The sequence below is a fragment of the Sorex fumeus genome, unplaced genomic scaffold, assembly GCF_029834395.1.
Source record: "Sorex fumeus unplaced genomic scaffold, SorFum_2.1 ptg000122l, whole genome shotgun sequence".
NCBI classification, from domain to species: Eukaryota; Metazoa; Chordata; class Mammalia; order Eulipotyphla; family Soricidae; genus Sorex; species Sorex fumeus.
In genome coordinates, this window is record NW_026606179.1 from 29,032,784 (window position 1) to 29,054,764 (window position 21,981).

At 39.1% G+C, this 21,981-nt stretch overlaps 1 protein-coding gene across 3 annotated transcripts in view; it reads right to left on the bottom strand.

Annotated features, from left to right (window-relative positions):
* NETO2 (neuropilin and tolloid like 2) overlaps positions 1-21,981 on the bottom strand; it is a 91,168-nt gene that overhangs the window by 59,105 nt on the left and 10,082 nt on the right. Inside the window, exons 3-6 of one of the 3 annotated variants that reach the window (XM_056136676.1) lie at positions 18,457-18,600; positions 16,701-16,826; positions 13,457-13,501; positions 13,246-13,373 (exon numbers count right to left, since the gene is read on the bottom strand). In XM_056136676.1, the coding sequence (XP_055992651.1) occupies positions 13,246-13,373; positions 13,457-13,501; positions 16,701-16,826; positions 18,457-18,600 (443 nt within the window). Of the gene's footprint in view, positions 1-13,245; positions 13,374-13,456; positions 13,502-16,700; positions 16,950-18,456; positions 18,601-21,981 lie in introns of all 3 variants that reach the window. The other 2 variants (XM_056136675.1, XM_056136674.1) reach the window with 2 other exon arrangements.

Sequence of the window (21,981 nt, forward strand, 5' to 3'; positions counted from 1 at the left end):
CAGCAGCTTGAGGTCATTTTCAACTAGAAATCACCAGTGGGCATCCAGATATACACAATTTCAAAACCACAGGTATGGATTCAATTTGGAGCATAAATTTAGGCTCAGAATTCTATTACATATGGCTAAATTCAACCTCACCAGTGGAAGACAGAAGCCCAGAGAAATCGCACCCAAACACCAGAACTTTCTAAAATGCTTGAAGAAAGAAGGCTTCCAAGAAGTAATTTTATCAATACTCAATGTACTGAAGAAAATGGTGAAATAAATCATCAGTAAGTTTAGAGAAAGGCTTTAAGAAAGTGTGGAAAAAACACCTCCAAGCAGAAATAAACAAGGTAATAGTACAGTCGTGGGGAAAAAAATTGCAGTAACAGTCTCAGCACCAAACTGGAAGAAGCTGAAATTCGAATCACTGACTTCAAGGACAAGGTAGAGAACATCATCCAGAAAGAAGAACACTACATGGTAAAGAACATCCCTTATTCCTTTCATTTCAAAAATAAAATTAACCAATAACTTTTTAAATGACCCTAAGTGATATAAAAGATATGTTGAAAGACATGTAGATTAAAATTATGAGAAAAAAAATCACATTATAGGAACTCCAGAATAAAAGGAAAGAGTGGGAGGGGAAGAAATGTTGGTGGAAGAAAGAATAACCAGGAACTTCCACAGTCTGAGTGGGAATACATGCACCTTCTCTTCCACAGACTGAGGGGGGATACATCCAGGAAGCAAAAAGGTGTCTAAATAAAATTAATCCAAACAGACAAAAACAAAGTGTCCCAAAAAGAGATCCTTAAAACATATCCTTAAAAGCAGAAGAGAAGCAAATACCTACAAATAAACAACATTCATAGGAATCAACAAATTTCTCAAATAAAATTCCCCCAAAAAGGAATGGTATTAACTATTAAAATTCTAGATGAAAAGAATCTCCAACCAAGTGTCCTTTATCTCACCATTCAGATTTGTAGGGATGATAAAAACATATTTTAAAAAGCAGCAAAGTCATTCATTACTTCTGAACTACCTCTACAAGGAATATTAAATGGTTTATAAAAGGCAAGGAAACCTTACTCGTATGGAGAAACAAACATTAAAAACAAAATAGCAGAATAAAAAGACAGACCTGCAGATCAATGGGATAGAATTGAATATCCTGACACATAGAGAAAGAAGGGTCTGAGAGAGCACTGTAGTTAGGTAGTTAGGTGGCATGCCTGCCTTACTATGTGCTGGATCGGAGATGGATGTCTCTGGCTCCACTTGCTCCCCTGAGCGCTTGAGGGTTTAACATAGAAGCCTATGATATCTGTTGGGTAATTCCTGGCACTACAGGGCCCAAGCAGCACTATATTCTCATGCCTTTTGATCCGCTGCTTAGAGTAGCTGGTGCGGCCTGGACCTTTTGAGCACTGCTTGCCTGCCACCCCTCACCACCATCACCACCAAAAAAATTTATTATTTGCTTCTTGGTGATTGCTATTCTAATAGTTATAAAGTGACTGATGGTGGTTTTGATTTGCATTTCTCTAATGATTAGTGAGTGATGTTGAGCACCGCTGTATGTACCTGATGACCATTTATATGTTTTCTCAGTAGAAGCTTAATTCATCTCAAAAATATTTTAGGGGGACTGGAGCGATAGCACAACAGGTAGGGCGTTTGCCTTGCACACAGCTGACCAAGGTTCGATCTCAAGCATCCCATATGGTTCCCAAAGCACCACCAGGAGTAATTCCTGAGTGCAGAGCCAGGAGTATCTACTGTGCATCGCTGGGTGTGACCCAAAAAGAAAAAAAAATTTTAAGGGGCTATTAGGCTGTGTGAATTCTTTATATATATTATATATATATATATATATATACATATATAGGGCATCAGTTCCTTATTATATGATTTGAAAATATTATGTATCAATTATTTAATTGGCTTTTAAAATATATTTTAATGGGTCCCTTCACTGTGCAGATGCTTTTTAGTTTTAATACAGTGCCTCTTGTTTGCATTTTATTTTATTGTCTTTATTTCTGGTGTCAAATATAAAAATACTATCATGATGATCTATGTCAAAGAATTTGTTGACTTTATGTGCAAGACAAGTACTCCCCCCCCTTTATTTTTCTGGCTCCTCAACATTTATTTAACATTGTAATAAAAGTCTAAGTCACAATAAGCAGGCAAGAAAAAGAAATTAAGGGCACTCATCAGACTATATATGGTGCCAGGATTGAACTGCATTGGCAATGTGCAAGGCAAGCGCCCTACCTGCTGTACTATCTCCTCTAGCTTAGGACTCAAAAAAGGAGAAGACATATACATTAAAAACTATAACTCATTGCCAAAATAAACAGAAGAGGAATACAGAAATTTAAATATATTTCGTGTTCTTGATTGGAAGATTAACACTGTTAAACTGATCATCCTACCCCAAATTCAATGCAATCTTTGAAAATTCAATCAATGAAAATTCCTGTGGCATTCTTCAGGAATACAAAACAAATACTTACAAAATTTGTAAGGAGACATAGAACTTTCTGAATGATCAAAACAGTTTTGAGAAAAAAAAAGAGGTAGGAGGCATAGCATTCACCGACTTTAATTCATACTATAAAGTGATAATGACCAGTAAGTGTAGTATTAAAAGAAAGCCGGGACTCTCATACTAATGGAATGGAATTGAGTCCAGAGGTAAACCCTCAGATATATGAATGGTTGTTTTACATCGAAGGCCCAGGGCCATGAAGTTGAGCAATGAGAGTCTCAAGAAATTGTGTGGGGAAACTGGATATACAAGTGCAAAAATTTCAAATTGGATCTTTATCTCACAACAAAGTTAATTCAAAATGAAATCAAAGACCTTGCTAATGGACTACATAAAATACAGGAAACACTAGTAGAAATCCCCAGGATATTGACCTTCAAGGCATTGCCAATGATTCAATGCCACTGGCAAAGAAAACAAAAACAAAGCAAATCAAATGGGACCATATAAAACTAAAAAGATTCCATACTGTGAAAAAATTTATAGCTAAAATAAAGACACCCTACTAAATGGGAGAAAATATTTACACACCTTTACACACCATGCAGCTGAAAAACTGATAATATCCAAGATACATATCCAACAAACAAATATCCAACAAACAACAATAACAACAACAAAAGTACCAAAAACTGGAGGTTCGCAAAACAAAAGCTTGCTCAAAAAAAAAATAATGATAATAATAAATGTTAAGCGTCATGCATCTGACAAAGCATTCATTATCAACTGATCAGGGAAATGACATCAAAGAGAAAATGAGATATCAGTTCACACTGGTGACAAAGGCATACATAAAACTGCCTGCAAGCAAACAGTGCTGAAGTGGGTATGAGGTTAAAAAAAGGAACCCTCACCACTGGGACTGCCTCTACTTCAGCTTCTATGAAAAACAGTATGGTGACTTCTCCAAAAATTAAAAAATAGAACTACAATATGACCCAGCAATTCCAGTTCCTGACATTTATCCCCGAAACACTTAAATATTAACTCAAAACAGTGATATGCTATGTTCTTGTGGAACTTGGAACACAATCAGGTATAGAAAATACTGAAACAACAGTACAGCAGGTAGGGCTTTTGCTTTGCAGGCCATCAATCTGGGTTTGATCCCCCACATCCCATATGCTCTCCTGCATCCCATACGTTCCCCTGAGTGATCCTTGAACACAGAGCCAGGCAAAAGCCCTGAGCACTGCTGGGTGTGCCCCCCCCCCCCAAACAAAAACCAAACAGAAAAAGAAACAGTCTGGGACTGGAGAGAGAGTACTGCAGGTAAGGTGGCTTGCACGCGGCTGACCCAGATTTGGGACCACAGAGCACTTACATATGGTCCATGGAGCCCAGCAAGGAGAGATTCCTGAGCTGAGAGCAGTAAGCCCTGAGCACAGGTGGGTATGGCCAGACATCAAAGGGTTGGAGAAGGAGTTCTACATTCAGCTCTAACTTGAATGGAATTAGTGGGTGTCATGAAGTAAGTCACAGGGAGACAAATGCTAGATCATCTCACTAATATGTAGTATACAGAGATAGGCAAGTCATGGACGTTGAAGAATAAAAATAAGTCCTTGGATTCTGAAAATAAAACGAGGTGCCCAAGTTAAAGGGGGAGAAGAGCAGGTGGCAGGGAAGCACGCTGGCAGAGAACACTAATGCTACTAGAAAAAATAAAATTTTTAGTTATATATAAAATATATTAAAAAACATTTCTCTAAGAAAAAAGAGCAACCCCCTTCCCCCAGAGTTGTTTGATCTACACAAAACAAGATTTCTCTATTTTTGTGGAACATGCCATGGAATGTTTAAAGACTTCATTAAAAATCTGGAGATTGCTTTTGGTAATATGCATGTTTTAACATTTTCCCTAGCTTTGTGTTTTTTGGGGGCTACACCCAATGTTGCTCAGGGATGTGAGGGTTCAGGGACCATGTGGGATATTGCCGGGGAACCAATTCGTGTTGGCTGTGTACAAGCTCCTTAGTCATTATACTTTCTCTCTGGCCCACCCTCCTGTTTTTATTGAGCACCAGTGGTGCTCAGGGTTCACTCCTGGTGGTACTTGGGTAATCTTATGCAGTGCCAGGGGTTGAACTGGGGTCAGCCACGTGCAAGGCAAGCACCATATCACCCTTTGTGCTATCTCTCCAGTCCCAATATAAATTTTTCTAATTGATTAGCATGGGGAAATGTCTTAAATCTCATTTTTCTATTTTTGCTATATAGATCTTTTGCTTCTTTAAAATTATTCTATTTTATTAACCTTAAAATGGTAAATGGCGTTGCTTTCCTTAATTTTTTAATAATTTGTGTATAAACAATTTTTATATTTTTATTTCACAGCCATAACCTTACTGAAATGTTTACATTCTAAAAGCTTTTTGATGGAATTAAGGTTTTCTGTATATTTCATCTGCAAATAGGTATACTTCTTTCTTTCCAATTTGGGTGTCTGATACTTCTTTTTCTTACCTAACTGCTCTGTCTAGGACTTCTAATAGATTGTTAAATAGAAGTTATGAAAGTCATCTTGCTTGTGATCTTAGAAAGGTATAGCTTTCAGTTTTCACCATTTCAGTTCTGTGTTTGTCATAAGGTCTATATTTACATTGGGATATGTTCTGTCTATAAGTTTGTCTTAAAATGGATGTTGAATTTTGCTGCTTTTTATCTATATTTATTGATATCATATAATTTTTTTATCCGGTTTGTAACACTGTTTCCCAAAGTGAGTGATACTGCACCCCGGGGGCTGCAAAAATCTAGGGGGTGGTAGATCTTAGGTACAAGAGTATTTTGTTCACTATTAAAAAAATTTTTAATAAAAAAAAAAAGATTTCCTAGGGGCTGGAGTGATAGCACAGTGGGTAGGGCATTTGCCTTGCAAGCGGCCAACATGGCTGACCTGAGTTCGATTCCTCCACCCTCTCAGAGAGCCTGGCAAGCTACCGAGAGTATCTCGCCCGCATGGCAAAGCCTGGCAAGCTACCCGTGATGTATTCCATATGCCAAACACAGTAACAACAAGTTTCACATTGGAGACGTTACTGGGCCCGCTCTAGCAAATCGATGAACAACGGGAGGACAGTGACAGTGACAGTGACAGGGGCTGGAGCGACAGCACCGCGGTAGGGAGTTTGCCTTGCATGCAGCTGGCCTGACTGACCTTGGGTTCGTTTCCTCCGCCCCTCTCGGAGAGCCGGGCAAGCGACCTAGAGTACCAAGGGTATTTTGCCCACATGGCAAAGCCTGGCAAGCTACCTGTGATGTATTCATATGCCAAACACAGTAACAACAAGTCTCACAATGGAGACATTACTGGGCTCACTCAAGCAAATCGATGAACAACGGAAGGACAGTACAGTGCTAAGGTTTCCTAAAGAAGCACCAAGTAATCTAAATTTCTGAAAAATGGTGGTAGGATAATTAAGTTTGGGAACCTCTGTTCTGTGCATTGTGGATGAATCATACTTGCAATTTCTGAAAGTTTCACTCACTGTGTCATATGATCTTTTTAAATGTTTTGTTGATTTGATTTGCTAACGTTTTGTTGCAAATTTTTATATCTATATTCCTTGGAGATACTGGCTTGTAACTTTTTCTTGTTCTGATTTTTGGCGTCTGGAAAAATTCTTGTCTTATAAAATGAATCTGAGTGTTCCATCTTAGATTTTGAGGAAAAAATTAAGACTGGTTTTCGGTTTTCTTTGAATGTTTGGTAGAATTCACCATTCAAGATCTCTGGTCTTTTGTCATTTTTTCAGCTATAAATTTAATATCCTTACTAGTAATAAGTGTTCAGAATTTATGATCCAATTTTAGTGGGCTATATGTCTCTAAGAAGTTGCCCATTTCTTATAGGATGTCTGTTTTGTTGGCACATACCCTTTGTAATTTTTTGAGTTCCACTATAGTGTCTTCAATTTCATTTCTGATTTGAGTCCTTTTTTTTTTTGGATAAGTTAGTCAATTTCATCTTTCAAAGTAACCATCACTTAGTTTCATTGATCTTTTCTATTGTCCTTTCAATGTTTTTGTTTTTGCTATATTTGCTCTCATTATTTCCTTCTATTAATCTTGGGCTCTGTTCTTTCTCTAGTTCCTCCAAAAATGCATAGATTGAGATTGTGTTTCTGTAGGTATTTATTTTTTTTCTGTAGGTATTTATAGTTATGAAAACTTCTGCGGCATCCCATTAGTTTTGGCATGTTGCAACTAAACTTTCATTTGCTTCAAAATACTTTTTGGTTTCTCATTAGAATCACTGATTATAAAAGTAGCATTTTAAAATCTTCACATATTCGTGAATTTTTACACTAGCTGTTATTTTGGGGCCTCACCTGTTCTTTTCAGGGCTTACTCCTGACTCTGCACTCAGGGCTTCTTCATGGCAGGCTCAGTCAACCACACTGGACAATGCAAATCAAATCCAGGTCCGCTGCACGTGGTATTATACCTTATCTGCTGTACTCTGGCCCTGAACGTCTAGGTTTTTAAAACTGACCGATTTCTTGTTATCTACCACTGTGGCTGGAAAGGTGATTAATATGATTTCAATCTTTGTAAATTAAGACTTATTTTTGTTCTATCAATATATTTTCTGGAGAATGTTACAGGTAAGCTTGAGAAGAATGTAATTCTGTTGGCTCATGATGGAATTTTCTACATTTGTCTCATGCTCATAAATTCTAGCATGTCATTTAGGACAAATGTTGCTTTACTGATTTTCTGCCTGGATAATTTATCTATAGCTGAAAGTACAGTATTAAAGTCTCCTAATTTTTATTATCATAATTCATTTTCTTAGATCTGTTAATATTTACTTTATATACTTAATTGCTATTGTGTTAACAGTATAAGCATAAATTAAGTATGTTAATTTAGCATACTCAGGTTTTCAAATTTAATTTTGAAAATTCTTTACATATATGTATATGTATACATATAAAACCATATACATTAACATATGTGTTTTAGGAACCATCAATATAAATTTATTAAATACTTATTAGCAAAGATCTCAATACTCTTTACATTGTTTTATTTTGTAGATTTATCTCTTCCCCACCTTTGAGGGGCTCTCAAGCAGTGCATAGGGGATTCAGGGCCATTCCTAATAGAATTAATGTGGTCATGGTGGTTGTATGATTCAACATGTAGACCAACATTGTGAGGAACCATCGTGGCTCCATCTGATGGGGTGCAGTGCAGTGCTAGGCATATACTTCAGGTCTTTGAGCGACCTTTTATCTTTTTGCTTTTTGGGTCACACCTGGCGATGCACAGAGGTTACTCCTGGCTCATGCACTCAGAAATTACTCCTGGCAGTGCTCAGAGGACCATATGGGATGCTGGGAATTGAACCCGGGTCGGCCGTGTGCAAGGCAAACACCCTACCCGCTGTGCCATCACTCCAGGCCCCCGCTACCATTTTTTTTAAGTTAATTACTATTTCCCATGTTTTAAAAAATAAGGATTTTCTCATTAAATTATATTTTAATTTTTCTTCCCTCTTCCTTCTACTGCAGTCGCTGTAATGCCAACGGGTTAATGCTGCTCAGCTAAGATTCGCACAGATTTAGTTATGGTGCTTGCACTTGGTTGTGCTCACAGGACTGTGGTTGTACATGTTGAGAAGGTCATGTAACTTCTTTAGGGACTTCTGTTCTCCAGTGGTTGCAATGCTTTTTTGTTGTTGTGCGAAAAAGCACATAGGTAGTGCTTATGGAGGGTTGCTGAAATGTCAAGTGCTCCTAGGAACTGTACTTTTTGGCTGTGGTGCTCATATATCTATCTAGCTGTGATGCAAAAAGAAACTGCTTATGATAATGGGGATCACAGATAGTATAGTTGCCAGGCACAAACAGAATCATAAAGGCTGCTTTCAGTGCATGCAGTGACACCAAGAAATTAAACTTATATGGCCTTATACAGCGAAGCAGGTACTCTATCTAAGCTAGGGTTTCATCCTTCTGTTTTGGGAAACCTGGGCAGTGGTCAGAAATTACTCCTGGTTTGGTACCTCCAGTACCATGTGGTGGTAGGTATTTGACCCTGGGCTCTTATACACGCAGTAAGCGTTCCAGCACACTGAGATCTTTCTGGCCCCGTAAACCAGCTTTCTTAAGTTTTGTCTATTCATCACCTGTTTATGCCTAAGAAACCCAATAAGAACTAGAGCTGGGGCTGGAGTGATAGCACAGTGGGTAGGGCGTTTGCCTTGCACACGGCGACCCAGGTTTGATTCCCAGCACCCTATATGGTCCCCAGAGCACCGCCAGGAGTAATTCCTAAGTGCATAGCCATGAGTAACCCCTGTGCATTGCAGGGTGTGACCCCCTCCTCCAAAAAAAAGGGCAAAAAAAAAAAAACCAAGAACTACCAAGAACTAGAGCTGCCTGAAACACAGTAGCTGCACTGACAAATTTCTCATGGTCCGTTTTGCAGCCCCCACCCCCATCCCACCCCATCCCATATCGTTACCCTATCCCCACAAGTTTAAGTTTACTCCCAGCTCTTCACATAGGGACCTGGGGGATGAAAGTGGAGGTCTTGGGATAAAATCTGAGTTGGCCATGTTCAAGCAAGAGTCATAGCTTCCATACTATCTCTCCAGCCTCTATGGTGTATTATTAAACTCATAAACATATGGCCTTTAAAGTTATCTTTTGGTTGTTGGTTCCTAATTGTATTTTGTTAAGAGGATACTTTGCAGAATGTCAGACAGTGGTTTATATTTCAGAATTCCATTTTAAACCCAGTGTATGGTTCAGTTTTAAAAAATATTTTATGTAAATTTACAGAGAATGAACATACCTTAGATGTTGGGAGCAAAATAGCTTGTCCTATTAGGCATAATGTGTACTTAATATCATTTGAGCTTAGTTTCATTGTTTATTAATTGCTGAGAGGTTAAAAAAAGAACCAACTATGATTAGATTTGTCCACTTCCCCCAGCAAATGTCAATTTGTATTTTGTCCATTTTTGTGGTATAGTAATATAAAAAAGTAACATTGATCTTCTCTTCCTTTTTAATAGCTGCACTTGATTACTATTTTAATAGCCCTTTCAGCTCTCTTTTACACAGTTACTTCTCTCCTATTTTTGTATTTTCAAAATTTCCAGTAGTTATATTGAAAAATAACCTTTTCAACTACAGTACCTGGTTCCTTTATTATTTGCTTTTATTGAGGTACCATAATTTCCAATAACATTAATGACGGTTTCCCATATACATCATTTCAACTATACACTCTGCTTCCCTCCAACAAAGTCCTAAGTTTCCCCCTCATCCATCTCACAGGTGAGCCCAGGTAAGCTCAGTTCTACAGACAAACCCTCTAGTTCTGTTGCGTTTGGCCATTTATTGCTCCCTTAGTACGTTTCCTTATATTCCACATATGAGAAAGATCATTCTGTACTTGTCCCTCTTTGACTGACTTCATTCAGCATGACTTCTAGTCCCATCCGTAAAAACTCAATTTCCTTTCTGGGCTGAATTCCATCTTAGATAGATATGTAATTTTTAGATTGCCTCCACCTCCTGCAACATTCTGAATTATCTGTTTGGTTCTGTTTTGCTGTTTTTGATGTCACTTTTTTGTAGGCACTCTTTTTTTTTCTGTAGTTACTAAAAAGATTCCCTCATCTCTGTTGACCATTGTATGCATGGTATTAATTTTTTTCTTGCTTTCAGAGATATTATACTATACTTTTGTCAATTCTTAAAATCTTCTAAATAATTGTCACCTCTTTCCAAATGTACATCCTAAGTTATTTTTAAAGATGATTCTTTCAGTAATCAGTCTTCTTTTTTAATTTCTACTTTGTTAAAAATTGTACCTGCACATATGTCTTCCTTATCTCTCTGATTTCTTTTTGTGGGATATTAAAATACTTAATTCTGCTCTCACTAGTAATGGGTTCTTTATTTATTTTTTCCCCAAATTTTGGTTTGGGAGCTTAGCTTTAACAGTGTTTTATCTTTAACAACACTTGGATATTTTGTATTTATTTTAACCAGATGCTTCAAAAATTTTATAAACCCAGAATCGTTTTATTACTTTGAGGATTTGGTGGTTCCTGGATTAATCAGAGAATATAAGTTCACATCCCACTCTAATAAAGACAGATTTCTAGAGGTGACCCTAGGCATATTACCATTCTAAAAGCAATCATACAAAGATACACTTCTCTCAACATGTGGTCTTGGCATGTTCTACCATTTAATGGAATAATCTCTCTTTGAGGGTTTATGAGAGGGATTTTACAAAGGTCACCTGAACCACAGTACCTATTTTATTTTCTGTCTCAGTGTAGTATTAATGCCAAGTTCCACGGCATATCTATACCTGAAGAGTGAGTCACAGACTATTAAAATCAGAAAGGGGTAGTTCTACGAACAATCTCACTTATCAGATGGCTGCTGTGCTTTGGAACTCACTCTACATTTCTACTTAATAAAATTACCTTTTGGGGCTGGGGAGATAGCTCAAAGGGCTGGAAGTGCATGCAGGTTTAGTCCTTAACCTCCAGATACTCTGAGCACTGCCAGAAATAACCCCAGGATACTATTGGGGATTTGCTTTGAGCACTGCCACAAACAAGCAAAAACGGACATCCAAAGCACTGCCACAAACCTAAAAAAAACCAAAAAACAGCCAAAGAACAGAAAAATTGCCTCATTCTCTCTTTAGAGCTTATCTGTACTATTATAATGATAGTCTATTTTATCCAATGTTTCCAGGCATTTTATAACACGAGAACTTTCAGATATTCCAAACCAGTATTTCTCAAAAGTGGCCTGATTCCAACTTTGGTTCCTTCCTGTAGCCACCACCCTGGCGCTACTGTTTGGCCTTAGTGCCGTGCCCCTCTCCCCCATTTATTTACACCATTCACTATAGCCTCTTAAAATATCCCACAGGAGGCCAACTGGAAATAGCATTTCCAGTTGTGAGATGCTGATCTTAAACTGTGGGTTGAGATTTCATATGGGGCTGCACAACTGAACCAGGGATTTATTTGTTTATTTTGCTTTTGGGTCACACCCAGTGATGGTCAGGGGTTACTCCTGGCTCTGCAATCAGGGATGCTGGGGATCGAATGCAGGTTAGCCACGTGCAAGGCAAACGCCCTATTCACTGTACTATTGTTCTGGTCCAAACCAGGGATTTGTGAAAAAGTTGTTTTTAAATAAATGTATGATTATCAGTAAATACAAGATCTATTTACCTGTTTTATATATGTATGGGATCACAGAAAAATTCCTCAGGTGAAAAGGAGTTGAGGGAGGAAGAAGTTTAAGAAGTTCTGATCTGAACTGTTAATGACATACTTGAGAATTTTACCTTCGTAATTCATTTTTTTTTTCTTTTTGAGTCATATCCGGCATTTCACAGGGGTTACTCCTGGTTCATGCACTCAGAAATCACTCCTGGCAGTGCTTGGGGCATCATATGGGATGCTGGGAATCGAACCCGGGTTGGCCATGTGCTAGGCAAATGCCCGACCCGCTGTGCTATCACACAGGCCCTCTTTGTAATTCTTAAAATAGTTTTTTTTTTAATCCACCTCCCAACTCTCTTTCATTTTTACACCCACACACTAGATAGAATTTAAACTCTTGGTATTTCTAGAAGTAAAAATTAAAAGCAAAAGAAGTTAGCGGCCAACTTCAATTACTCGGAGTCATTTAAAATCAACCTGGGCTGGAGAGATAGTACAGGTAAGTTAAGGCACCTAACTTAAGGTACCTAATCCTGGTTTGACCCCTGGTATCACGTACTGTCCTAAGCACTGAAAGATGCAGCTCTGGAGACACTCCAGCACTGCTGAATAGTCCTCAGAACTCCAAGGCCCAAGCAGCACCACAGCTTTGGGCCTAGCACTGAACTGCTGCCCCGGCCTGGCAGAATATTGCTAGGAGAGTCCCTGAGCCCTGCAGGATGGTTTAGGAGCCACCCCAACCAAAACAAAAAAATAAACGTGCAGGAGAGAAAAAGTGTTTTCTAGATATTAATGATCAGATTGATGAATATTTGGTCTCTTTAGTTAGGAAGCATACTTTTTTTTTTTTTTTTTGCTTTTTGGGTCACACCCAGCTACGCACAGGGGTTACTCCTGCTCATGCACTCAGGCATTACTCCTGGTGGTGCTCAGGGGACCATATGGGATGCTGGGAATTGAACCCGGGTCAGCCGCATGCCGGAAAAATGCCCTACCTGCTGTGTTATCCCTCCAGCCCCAGCATAGACTTTAAGATCTTAAAATTTCTCTTTATTTTGGGGTGGGGTGGGGGTTAGGGGCCACACTCAATGCTGCTTAGGGTTTACTTCTGGCTCTGTATTTTAGAATCACACCTGGCAAGCTTGAGGGACCATACGGAATGTTGGGGATTGAAACTGGGTCAGTACATGCAAGGTAAGCTCCCTATTCACATCTTTCCCGGTCCCAAGATCTTAAAAATTCTTAAAGTAAGAACCTTAATATGCAATATTACTGAAGTTTATTAAAAATTTTTTTAAAAACTGAATCTGAGATCTCATTGTGACAAATGTGACTGGAATAAAATTACTTTTTTAAAAAGTTTTAATTTGGGGGGGATAACCAATAAATACATGTACAAACCAAAACTGTACATCAAACAAATCACAGCTTCTTGTGTTCTTCAATGAAGTGATTCAATATATGATAATACCTTAGCTTTTGGAGTAGCTTTAATTGTCCATATGCAATCAACGGCTTGACCTGGTTTTGTCTTTTCTTCTTGTTCCACCTGACTAGAACGCACTATTCCATCAGCTCCTGAGAGTTCAAACTGGCAATCTACAAAGAATAAGTGGATGAAGTTCAAAGGAACATAAGAGTGATCCCAAATACCATAAGGAAAAAGAGGTAATATACTAAACCTGGGATGGGATTTAAAATACCTCCTAGGTAAGTAAAGTCTGGATCTGTAAAAAAAAAAAAAAAAGAGAAACAAAAAAAAGAATGAATATCATTGACATTAGGATATTTAAAGTTTCTTATATTCTTTTCCCCCCAAGGGGTACACCTGGCAATGCTCAGGACTCTGCACTCAGGACTAAGTCTTGGGTGATACTGGGGGACCATATAGGATGCTGCAATCTAATCTGGGTTGATCTGTGTGCAAGGCAAGCACCCTACACGCTGTACGATCTTTCCTCCCCCATATTTCTTAAATTTTTACTTTTTAAGTCTGGTCTAATGCTACATTGCTGACCTAAACTGTTTTTCATCAAAGTGCCAGGAACAATGAGTAGGATACTCGCTGTCCCAAGGTAAAGGCTTTCAATTGCTGTTTCCTGCAAGTAACTAAAATAACATGGAAATCTTAATGCAATAATGGTAATTCTATAATTCTTAACTACATATTTTGAAATTCTGATTTGTCAAAAATTTCCCATGCCTTTTTATTCCAAGACTCTTTGACATTCAAATTTCTCTTACATTTCTTTGCAAAAAAAAAAAAAATCTGCTTCCTTCTAGCAAGGTTAAGTTTTTGGTTAATTGGATTAAAAAATTTACTCTGGGGGGCTGGAGAAACAGCACATTGGGTAGGGCATTTGCCTTCCATGCAGCTGACGTGGGTTCGATTCCCAGCATCCCTGAGCACCACCAGGGGTAATTCCTGAGTGAATAGCCAGGAGTAACCCCTGTGCATCGCCGGGTGTGACCCAAAAAGAAAAAAAGAATTTACTCTGAAATGTATTCTAAATCGAACTCTCCCCCATTTTTTTTCAGTATTTAATTAGATGACTATTCATAAAATATCTGGAGTTAAAGAACACAGTTTTCTTTTTTTGTTTTTCTTTTTGGGTCACACCCGACAATGCACAGGTGTTACTCCTGGCTTATATACTCAGGAATTACTCCTGGCAGTGCTCGGGGGACCATATGGGATGCTGGGAATCGAACCCGGGTTGGCCGCGTGCAAGGCAAACGCCCTACCCGCTGTGCTTTTACCCCAGCCCCTAAGACCACAATTTTAACAAGACTTGACCACCCGACTATATAGAATAAATTGAACAATAAAATAAGTTTTTCATACTATTAAAGATGCTAAGGCTAAATCAGCAATTTGTCTTTGCTCATAGTATGGTGTCCATAATATGTCGGATGTGAACTTTCAAGTTATTTCATTATTTTTTACCAATTGAAGCTATAGATTCCTATATATTATAATGTTTTAAATTCTTAACTATAGTAAACTATGCATAATTTAATATCTAACTAGCCTGTAATTTTGCAGCAAATCACAGATATTTTCTTTTCTTTTCTAAATTTTTTTTTGCTTTACCCACAACACCCCAAAGGAGAGAGAGAACAAAAGGGAACGCCCTGCCACAGAGGCAGGGTGGGAGGGATACTGGGATTAGTGGTGGTGGAAAATGGGCACTGGCAGAGGGATGGGTATTTGATCATTGTATAATTGAAACCCAAGCACAAAAATTTGTAAGTCTACAACTGTACCTCATGGTGTTTCACTAATAAAAATTTTTAAAAAATTGTTTTTTTGCTTTTTGGGAAATTTGGACCAAATTGTGTGGTATTTGGGAACTACTCCTGGATCTGTGCCTGGGCATATTAGCCATTGCACTGCACTATTATTCCAGCCCCCATTAGTCATTTTTAGGTGGACAATACATTGGCATGAAGCACATTATCAATGTCGTACAAGCAGTATCATATTCATTTTAGCAAAATTAGAGATAAATTTCAATATGATCCAGCAATATGTACCCTGGCATTTACACTAATGAATTAAAATTTTATTTTTCACACTAAATCCAGTGTTTTTAGAAGCTTTATAGCAGATTTTTATAATTGCAAAAACCTGGAAAAATAATGAAGTTTTGATTCTGTCATCATCATCACTGTCATCCCATTGTTCACCAATTTACTCAAGTGGGTGCCAGTAATGTCTGCATTCGTCCCAGTCCTGAGATTTTAGCAGCCTCTCCTTATTCATCTTTCCCAATGCTGCCATATTGGAGGCTCTTTTAGGGTCAGGAGAATGAGACTGTTATTGTTACTGTTTTTGGTATATCATGCCCCCCCTCTTCCCCCCCCCACACAATGAACTATAACATCATGAAATAAAAGAGGAAACTTCAATGCAGATGGTATCCGCATTTTACCAGTAGCAACTCTCAGGCACACTTTACTATTTTAATAGCCAGTCAAGCTATAGGTGGCAAAGGAAGAGTTCAAAAACCCAGATCTTTTGCCTCCAAGGGCAGAGCAGTGTTCTTTAAATTGCTCGGTATTATCTAGAATCAGTTTAGTTCAGTGAGTAGTAAATCTGCCCAAAGGGGAAAATCTGCCAAAATTATATTGGTAGAGATTATGAAAGTAAGTCTATTGAATTTTTATTTGCTGGGGGGGGGGGGTGCTCCCAACCAGGGCTCAGTGAGCATAGGGGTCCCTTGGTCTGGCTGAACAGACTCGCTGGAGGTTTTCAGTGCTTAGGTTCGACAAGGAGATGCTGACCAGTCCCAGGAGTTCTGGGTGCCACCAGGGTTACAGTGAACAGTGCTTGGGGGTGTTAAATTACTTGCATAGGTGTGGCTGGAGTGATAGCACTTGCATGCGGCTGACCCAGGCGACCTGGGTTTGATTTCTCTGCCCCTCTCAGAGAGCCTGGCAAGCTACTGAGAGTATCCCACCCACACGGCAAAGCCTGGTAAGCTACCCGTGACGTATTCCATATGCCAAACACAGTAACAACAAGTCTCACAATAGAGACGTTACTGGGCCTGCTCGAGCAAATCGATGAACAAGGGGAGGACAGTGCTAGAGTGCAGTGCTAGTGTGTGGCTTGGGTTTGATCTCTGGCACCACAGGACCTCTGAAACAATATCCCAGAAGTAGCCCTTGAGCACCACCAGATGTGGCCCAAAAAAGCGAAAAAATTTAAAAAATAAAAGAAAAAGAAAAAATACCATCTGTGATTTGCTGCAAAATTATAGGCTAGTATTATTTTTTATTTTTAGTTTCTATTTATTCATGAACTGATTTCCCTTGAATCTTATTAACATCACATGATTTGACTAACTAAAAATGATCTTTTCTATTCTTAAGAGTCTAAGACCAAATTAAGACTTAACTACTGCAAAGTTAATTTCTTACCTGGAATAAATGAATATTTTGCTCGAAAACCCAGTCCTTCAAGTTCTTCATCAGAACTAAATTTAATCCACATGAATCTCCCTGTTGATCTAATTAATGGAGGGCTTTTCACACCACAGTAGCGATCTATAAGTGGAGAGAAACCAAATGGTCCATCTCGAACTTCTAAGTGATCAAATCGACATTCAAATGATGGTTCTATATAATAATGTTCATCAAAAGTCAACTCTATTCTTTGACGTGGAGCAGCTAGAAAATAGGAGTTAAAAAAGAAAACAGGAGGAAAGCATATCAGGGTGACATGAATGAGAAAAAACAATTAGTGCACTGATGTTAAATGACAAAAACCAAGTAAGTCCCCTGATACTTTACAATTTTTATAATTAAATTGCTACATATGTGTCCCTCTTGGAGAGCCCGGCAAGCTACCAAGAGTATCCCGCCTGCACGGCAGAGCCTGGAAAGCTCCCCATGGTATATTCGATATGCTAAAAACAGTAACAAGTCTCACAATGGAGACTTACTAGTGCCCACTCAAGCAAATCAATGAACAATGGGACGACAGTGCTACAGTGCTACAGTACTACATATGAAGTCAAAGTTTTATTTTGTACTAATGATACTCTTCCATAGAAATATTATAATCTTTCCTTTTTGCATATGCTATTGGTTAGATTAGTCAAATATACTTAATTTGGGGCCAGAAGATAGTACAGAGGTTAGGGTACAGGCCTAGCATGGGCTCAACCTGGTTTATTTCCCAGTACCACATGGTTCCTGGAGCACTGCACAGTGGCCCGGGTTACACCAAGACTGCACAGCCTGGCAACATCACATCTTTGGGACCTTGAACTAAACAGACAGTGTGGTGGGCCAATATTCATAGATAGGTGAGGCCCTCAGACCTCCTGAGCACAATCTGAGAAGCCCCACTCCAGAAAACTGTACTTAACCTGATCATATATAAAGAACTGAGAAACTAATATTTATTAAATGTAACATAACTTTTTTTTTTTATTAGTGAAACACCATGAGGTACAGTTGTAGATTTACAATTTTTTGTGCTTTGGTTTCAATTATACAATGATCAGATACCCATCCCTCCACCAGTGCCCATTTTCCACCACCATGGATAATATCCCCCCCACCCCCATCCCCCCATCCCCCCCTGCCTCTGTGGCAGGGCAATCCCCTGTGTTCTCTCTCTCCTTTTGGGTGTTGTGGTCTGCAAAAGAGACATTGAGTGGCAAACATGTTCAGTCCATAGTCCACTTTCGACATATATCTCCCCTCCTGGGAGGGTCCTCCAAGCACCCTTTATTTGGTGTTCCCTTCTCTGTCTGAGCTGCCCTTTCCTCTAGAATGCCCGACTGGCCACTAAGCTATGGAGTAATCCTCCTGGTGCTGGTCTCAGCTACATAACTTTTTTTTTTTTTAACGAAGAAAGAAATATAAAGCAACTCTGTGCAAAAGTCTGCGTGAAGTCTAGTAAGAGAGGCCAAAATGTTTAAGCTTTTTTATTAGAGAAGCTTCTGATATGTAATGACTTAACTAGCTGAATTATATTTTAGGAAATTAAAAATTCCTATAAAATTTTAATGTTTTTATTATTGCTGTGTTTACTATTCAGAATACGCTTAAATACATGTTTAGATGTTGTTCAAATGGTTTATACAGGGTTTTTTACCAATGCACTTAGTTTTACAATAAAGCAAAAAAAAATTAATCAAATAAAAGACAGAAATTGGTCAAATACCTTCCAAAGTGTAAATACACTCCTTGTTCGGTGGATATGAATCAGGATAATTCGGTGAAGCAAAATGACCTCCGTTGCTGGTTCGAACCCAAATGCCACCACAATCAGTAGGAGGACTGTGTTTTATTCCAATAATTTGTCCATCTTAAGGAAATATAGCATTTATAACATGGATTCAGCAAAGGAGAATGGCATTCTTCTGTTTGCCCCACAACATTCCCTATCCTCCCCCGCCTCTATGTTACCATATGTAATTCTGTGAGAATCATTTTCAAATTAGCACAAATTGAAGTTAAAACAAAAACATGTGCACTGCCTGCTGGAAGAATTTGCTGCAAAAGGTCTAGTTTGTCATGTTGGGCTACAGGGAAGTGTACGATTTTACAAGGGCAAAAATCTAATGAATCAGTTAAACACTGTAAAATTCAGTTATGACATAAAAATGAAAAATCCCGGACATTATAAAAGCAAGAACAGGGACCAGAGAGATAGCACAGTGGGCAGGAAAACACTTGCTTTGCACACAGTCAACTAGAGCTCAATTCCTAGCACCACATATAATCCCCAAATCGGGAATGATCCCTGAGCACAGAGCTGGGAATAAAACTGGAGCAGAGTTGGGTGTGATTCCCCGAGTAAGAGAATTTTTTTTTTTTTTAAATCAGGGGCTAGAGTGATAGCACAGCAGGTTGGGCATTTGCCTTGCACACGGCCAACCCGGGTTCGATTTCCAGCATCCCATATGGTCCCCCGAGCACCACCAGGAGTAATTCCTGAGTGCAGAGCCTGGAGTAACCCCTGTGCATTGCCGGGTGTGACCCAAAATGGAAAAAAAAAAAATCAGGAACAGTTTTAAGATTACAAATGGATTTAGTTTACAACTGCTGACTGAACATACATGATTGCTACCTCCTCAAATTCCATTTACACAACAGCAGATTTATTTTAGGGCAGAAACCTATAAAATGAGGAGGTAGATATAACAGTGACAAACAGGAAATACTAAGTGTGTCCGGAAGTAGAGACAGTGGTGGTGGTGGTGGCTGCAGTAAAACTGGGCTTTTTAAAACCCATGAATGCTGGTTGAAATTAGAATCAATCTGATTTCAAGACCTTCCTGTACTCTACAAATTTATGTAGCTGCTGCTCTCTCAACAGACCAGAAAACAAGAGATAATTTCTATAGAGATAAACAGGGTTATTGCACTAAGGCATTTTTAGGCAGAGCAGAGGTGAAGGTACCAGCCTGAAATGGGGAATTGGGTGGATGCTGCGATGCTAACTGATAGTCCCAGCCTCTTTCCCACTAACTAGCCCTCTGTGCAGGCTACAGGACTCTTGGTCAGATGTGGAGCTTTTAAACTGAAGATGCAGATTCTTCTGTCGAGAAGCTAATCAATCCAAAGAAAAAGATCCAATGCTGTAACTCAAGGATCCCCCAATGCTGGATCACTCAACAGCGAGAAGCATAGTAAACACTAGTGCAGTTAGTGATCAGATTGTAGTGCTCCTCTCAAAAATAAGAGCAGATATTTAAAGATCACCAGACATTTTAGGAGAGCCTCTAATATGGAAAAACAACCAAAAAGAAACTAAGGGAAATTATTATGCAAGAAAATATTTTTAAAAAGTGACACTACTAGACATAAATAATCTTTGAAGTAAAAAAGGATGCATTTCAAGGCTGAAGACACAGTAAAGAGGTGCCTGCCTTGCATGCAGCCAACCTGGGTTCAATCCTGGCACTGGATTCATATCCCAATACTGCATCAGGGTCCACCAAGCCTCACCAGGAGTGATTCCTGAGCACAGAGCCAGGAGTAAGCTACTAGCATAGTTGGGTGTGGTCCTTCCCCCAATCCCCCAAAAGAGAGTATACAAATAAAACACAAACTAACATACTTTAGGAGCCGGGAGAGAGAAAACAGGATGTCTTGTATGCAGCTGACCCCAGTTCAATGCCTGGCACCAAGTATGGTACCCTAAGTAGATGTGGCACAAAACCCACAGCCCTCCCCATCTCCTATTGCCCCAACCAAAGATATTCTAAAGAATATTCAGAAGCAAAAACAAAACAAAACAAGCTAAGACCAAGCAGAAAAACTAGTAGAATGAGCAGAGATCTGTCAACTATGGACCTGAGTCAAACCAGGCCTACTACCTGGGACTGTAAATAAAACTTTACTAGAATGTATCATACTTATTCATGTGTATTTTGTCTATTGCCCTATTTTTTTTTCTTTTTGTGTCAGACCTGCTGATGCACAGAGGATATTCCTGGAATCACTCCTGGCGGTGCTCAGGGAACCATATCGGATGCTGGGGATCAAACCTAGGTTGTCTGCATGCAAGGCAAACACCCTACCTGCTGTGCTATTGATCCAGTTCCTATTGCTCTCATATTCTAACAACTAAATTAAGTAGCTGTTCCAGAGACTGTAAGGCTTACAAAGTCTTACACAGTAATTATTTGGTCCTTTACCTAAAAGGTGAGCTGGAGTGATAGCACAGCGGTAGGGCATTTGCCTTGTGCACAGCCAACCTGGCAGAGCCGGGTACGATTCCTCCGCCCCTCTCAGAGAGCCCGGCAAGCTACCGAGTGTATCTCGCCTAAATGGCAAAGCCTGGCAAGCTACCCGTGATGTATTCAATATGCCAAACATAGTAACAACGTCTCAAAATGGAGACGTTACTGGGCCCGCTCAAGCAAATTGATGAACAACGTGAGGACAGAGATACAGTGATAGCTAAAAGGTCTTCCTTTTTCACAGTCAGGGAGATAACTGAAAGGGCTGAAGTCCATGCCTTGCCTAGGTTTCACCTTCAGCACTGCATTGCATGGTTCCCCAAGAACTACCGGGTATAATCCTGGTGGCCCATGGAAGCTCCCAAGCATTCCTGGATCCAAAAAGCATCATCTCTCTGGGCTAACAGAGTAGCCTGCATTGCCAGGCTGAGTATCACTGAGAAGTGGCCCCCTGTGACCTAGCTCTTGAGCACAGAGAGTGAAGCTCCACCCCTACCAAGAAAGTTTCCTTCTTTCTCATTCAGAGGATAAAGATGAAGAAGTGTCAATAGAAAGAAAACAGAGTAAGAAAAGAAGAAAAAAAAATTAACAGAAGCTCCTTAAAGAGAGAATAAAAAACTAAAAGAGGTAAGTGAAAAGCTCAAAGACTTAACAAAGCCCCGAAGAGCGTTATGGAACTATGATATGACTATATTGAAATAGGGGGCAGAGAAGAAAACTTAAGAACACATGTAAACTGGGAGTGAAGGACATGTGCATGCGAGAGCTCACGTCTCATTTGTCAAGAAGGAAAATCATTATTAATATCCAAAACTGAAATTACTAAGAAGAGAACAACACATTAGAGATAAGAAAGGAAGAAATGCCAAAAAATGAGCTCCAAAAGGATGGTGGACTGATTTTACCTAACTCTTAGGAATATTTTTATTTTTGTCATGTGTATGTGTAACTTTGATGAAAATATCAGATTCTATGAAAAAATGGGTTAACACTGACAT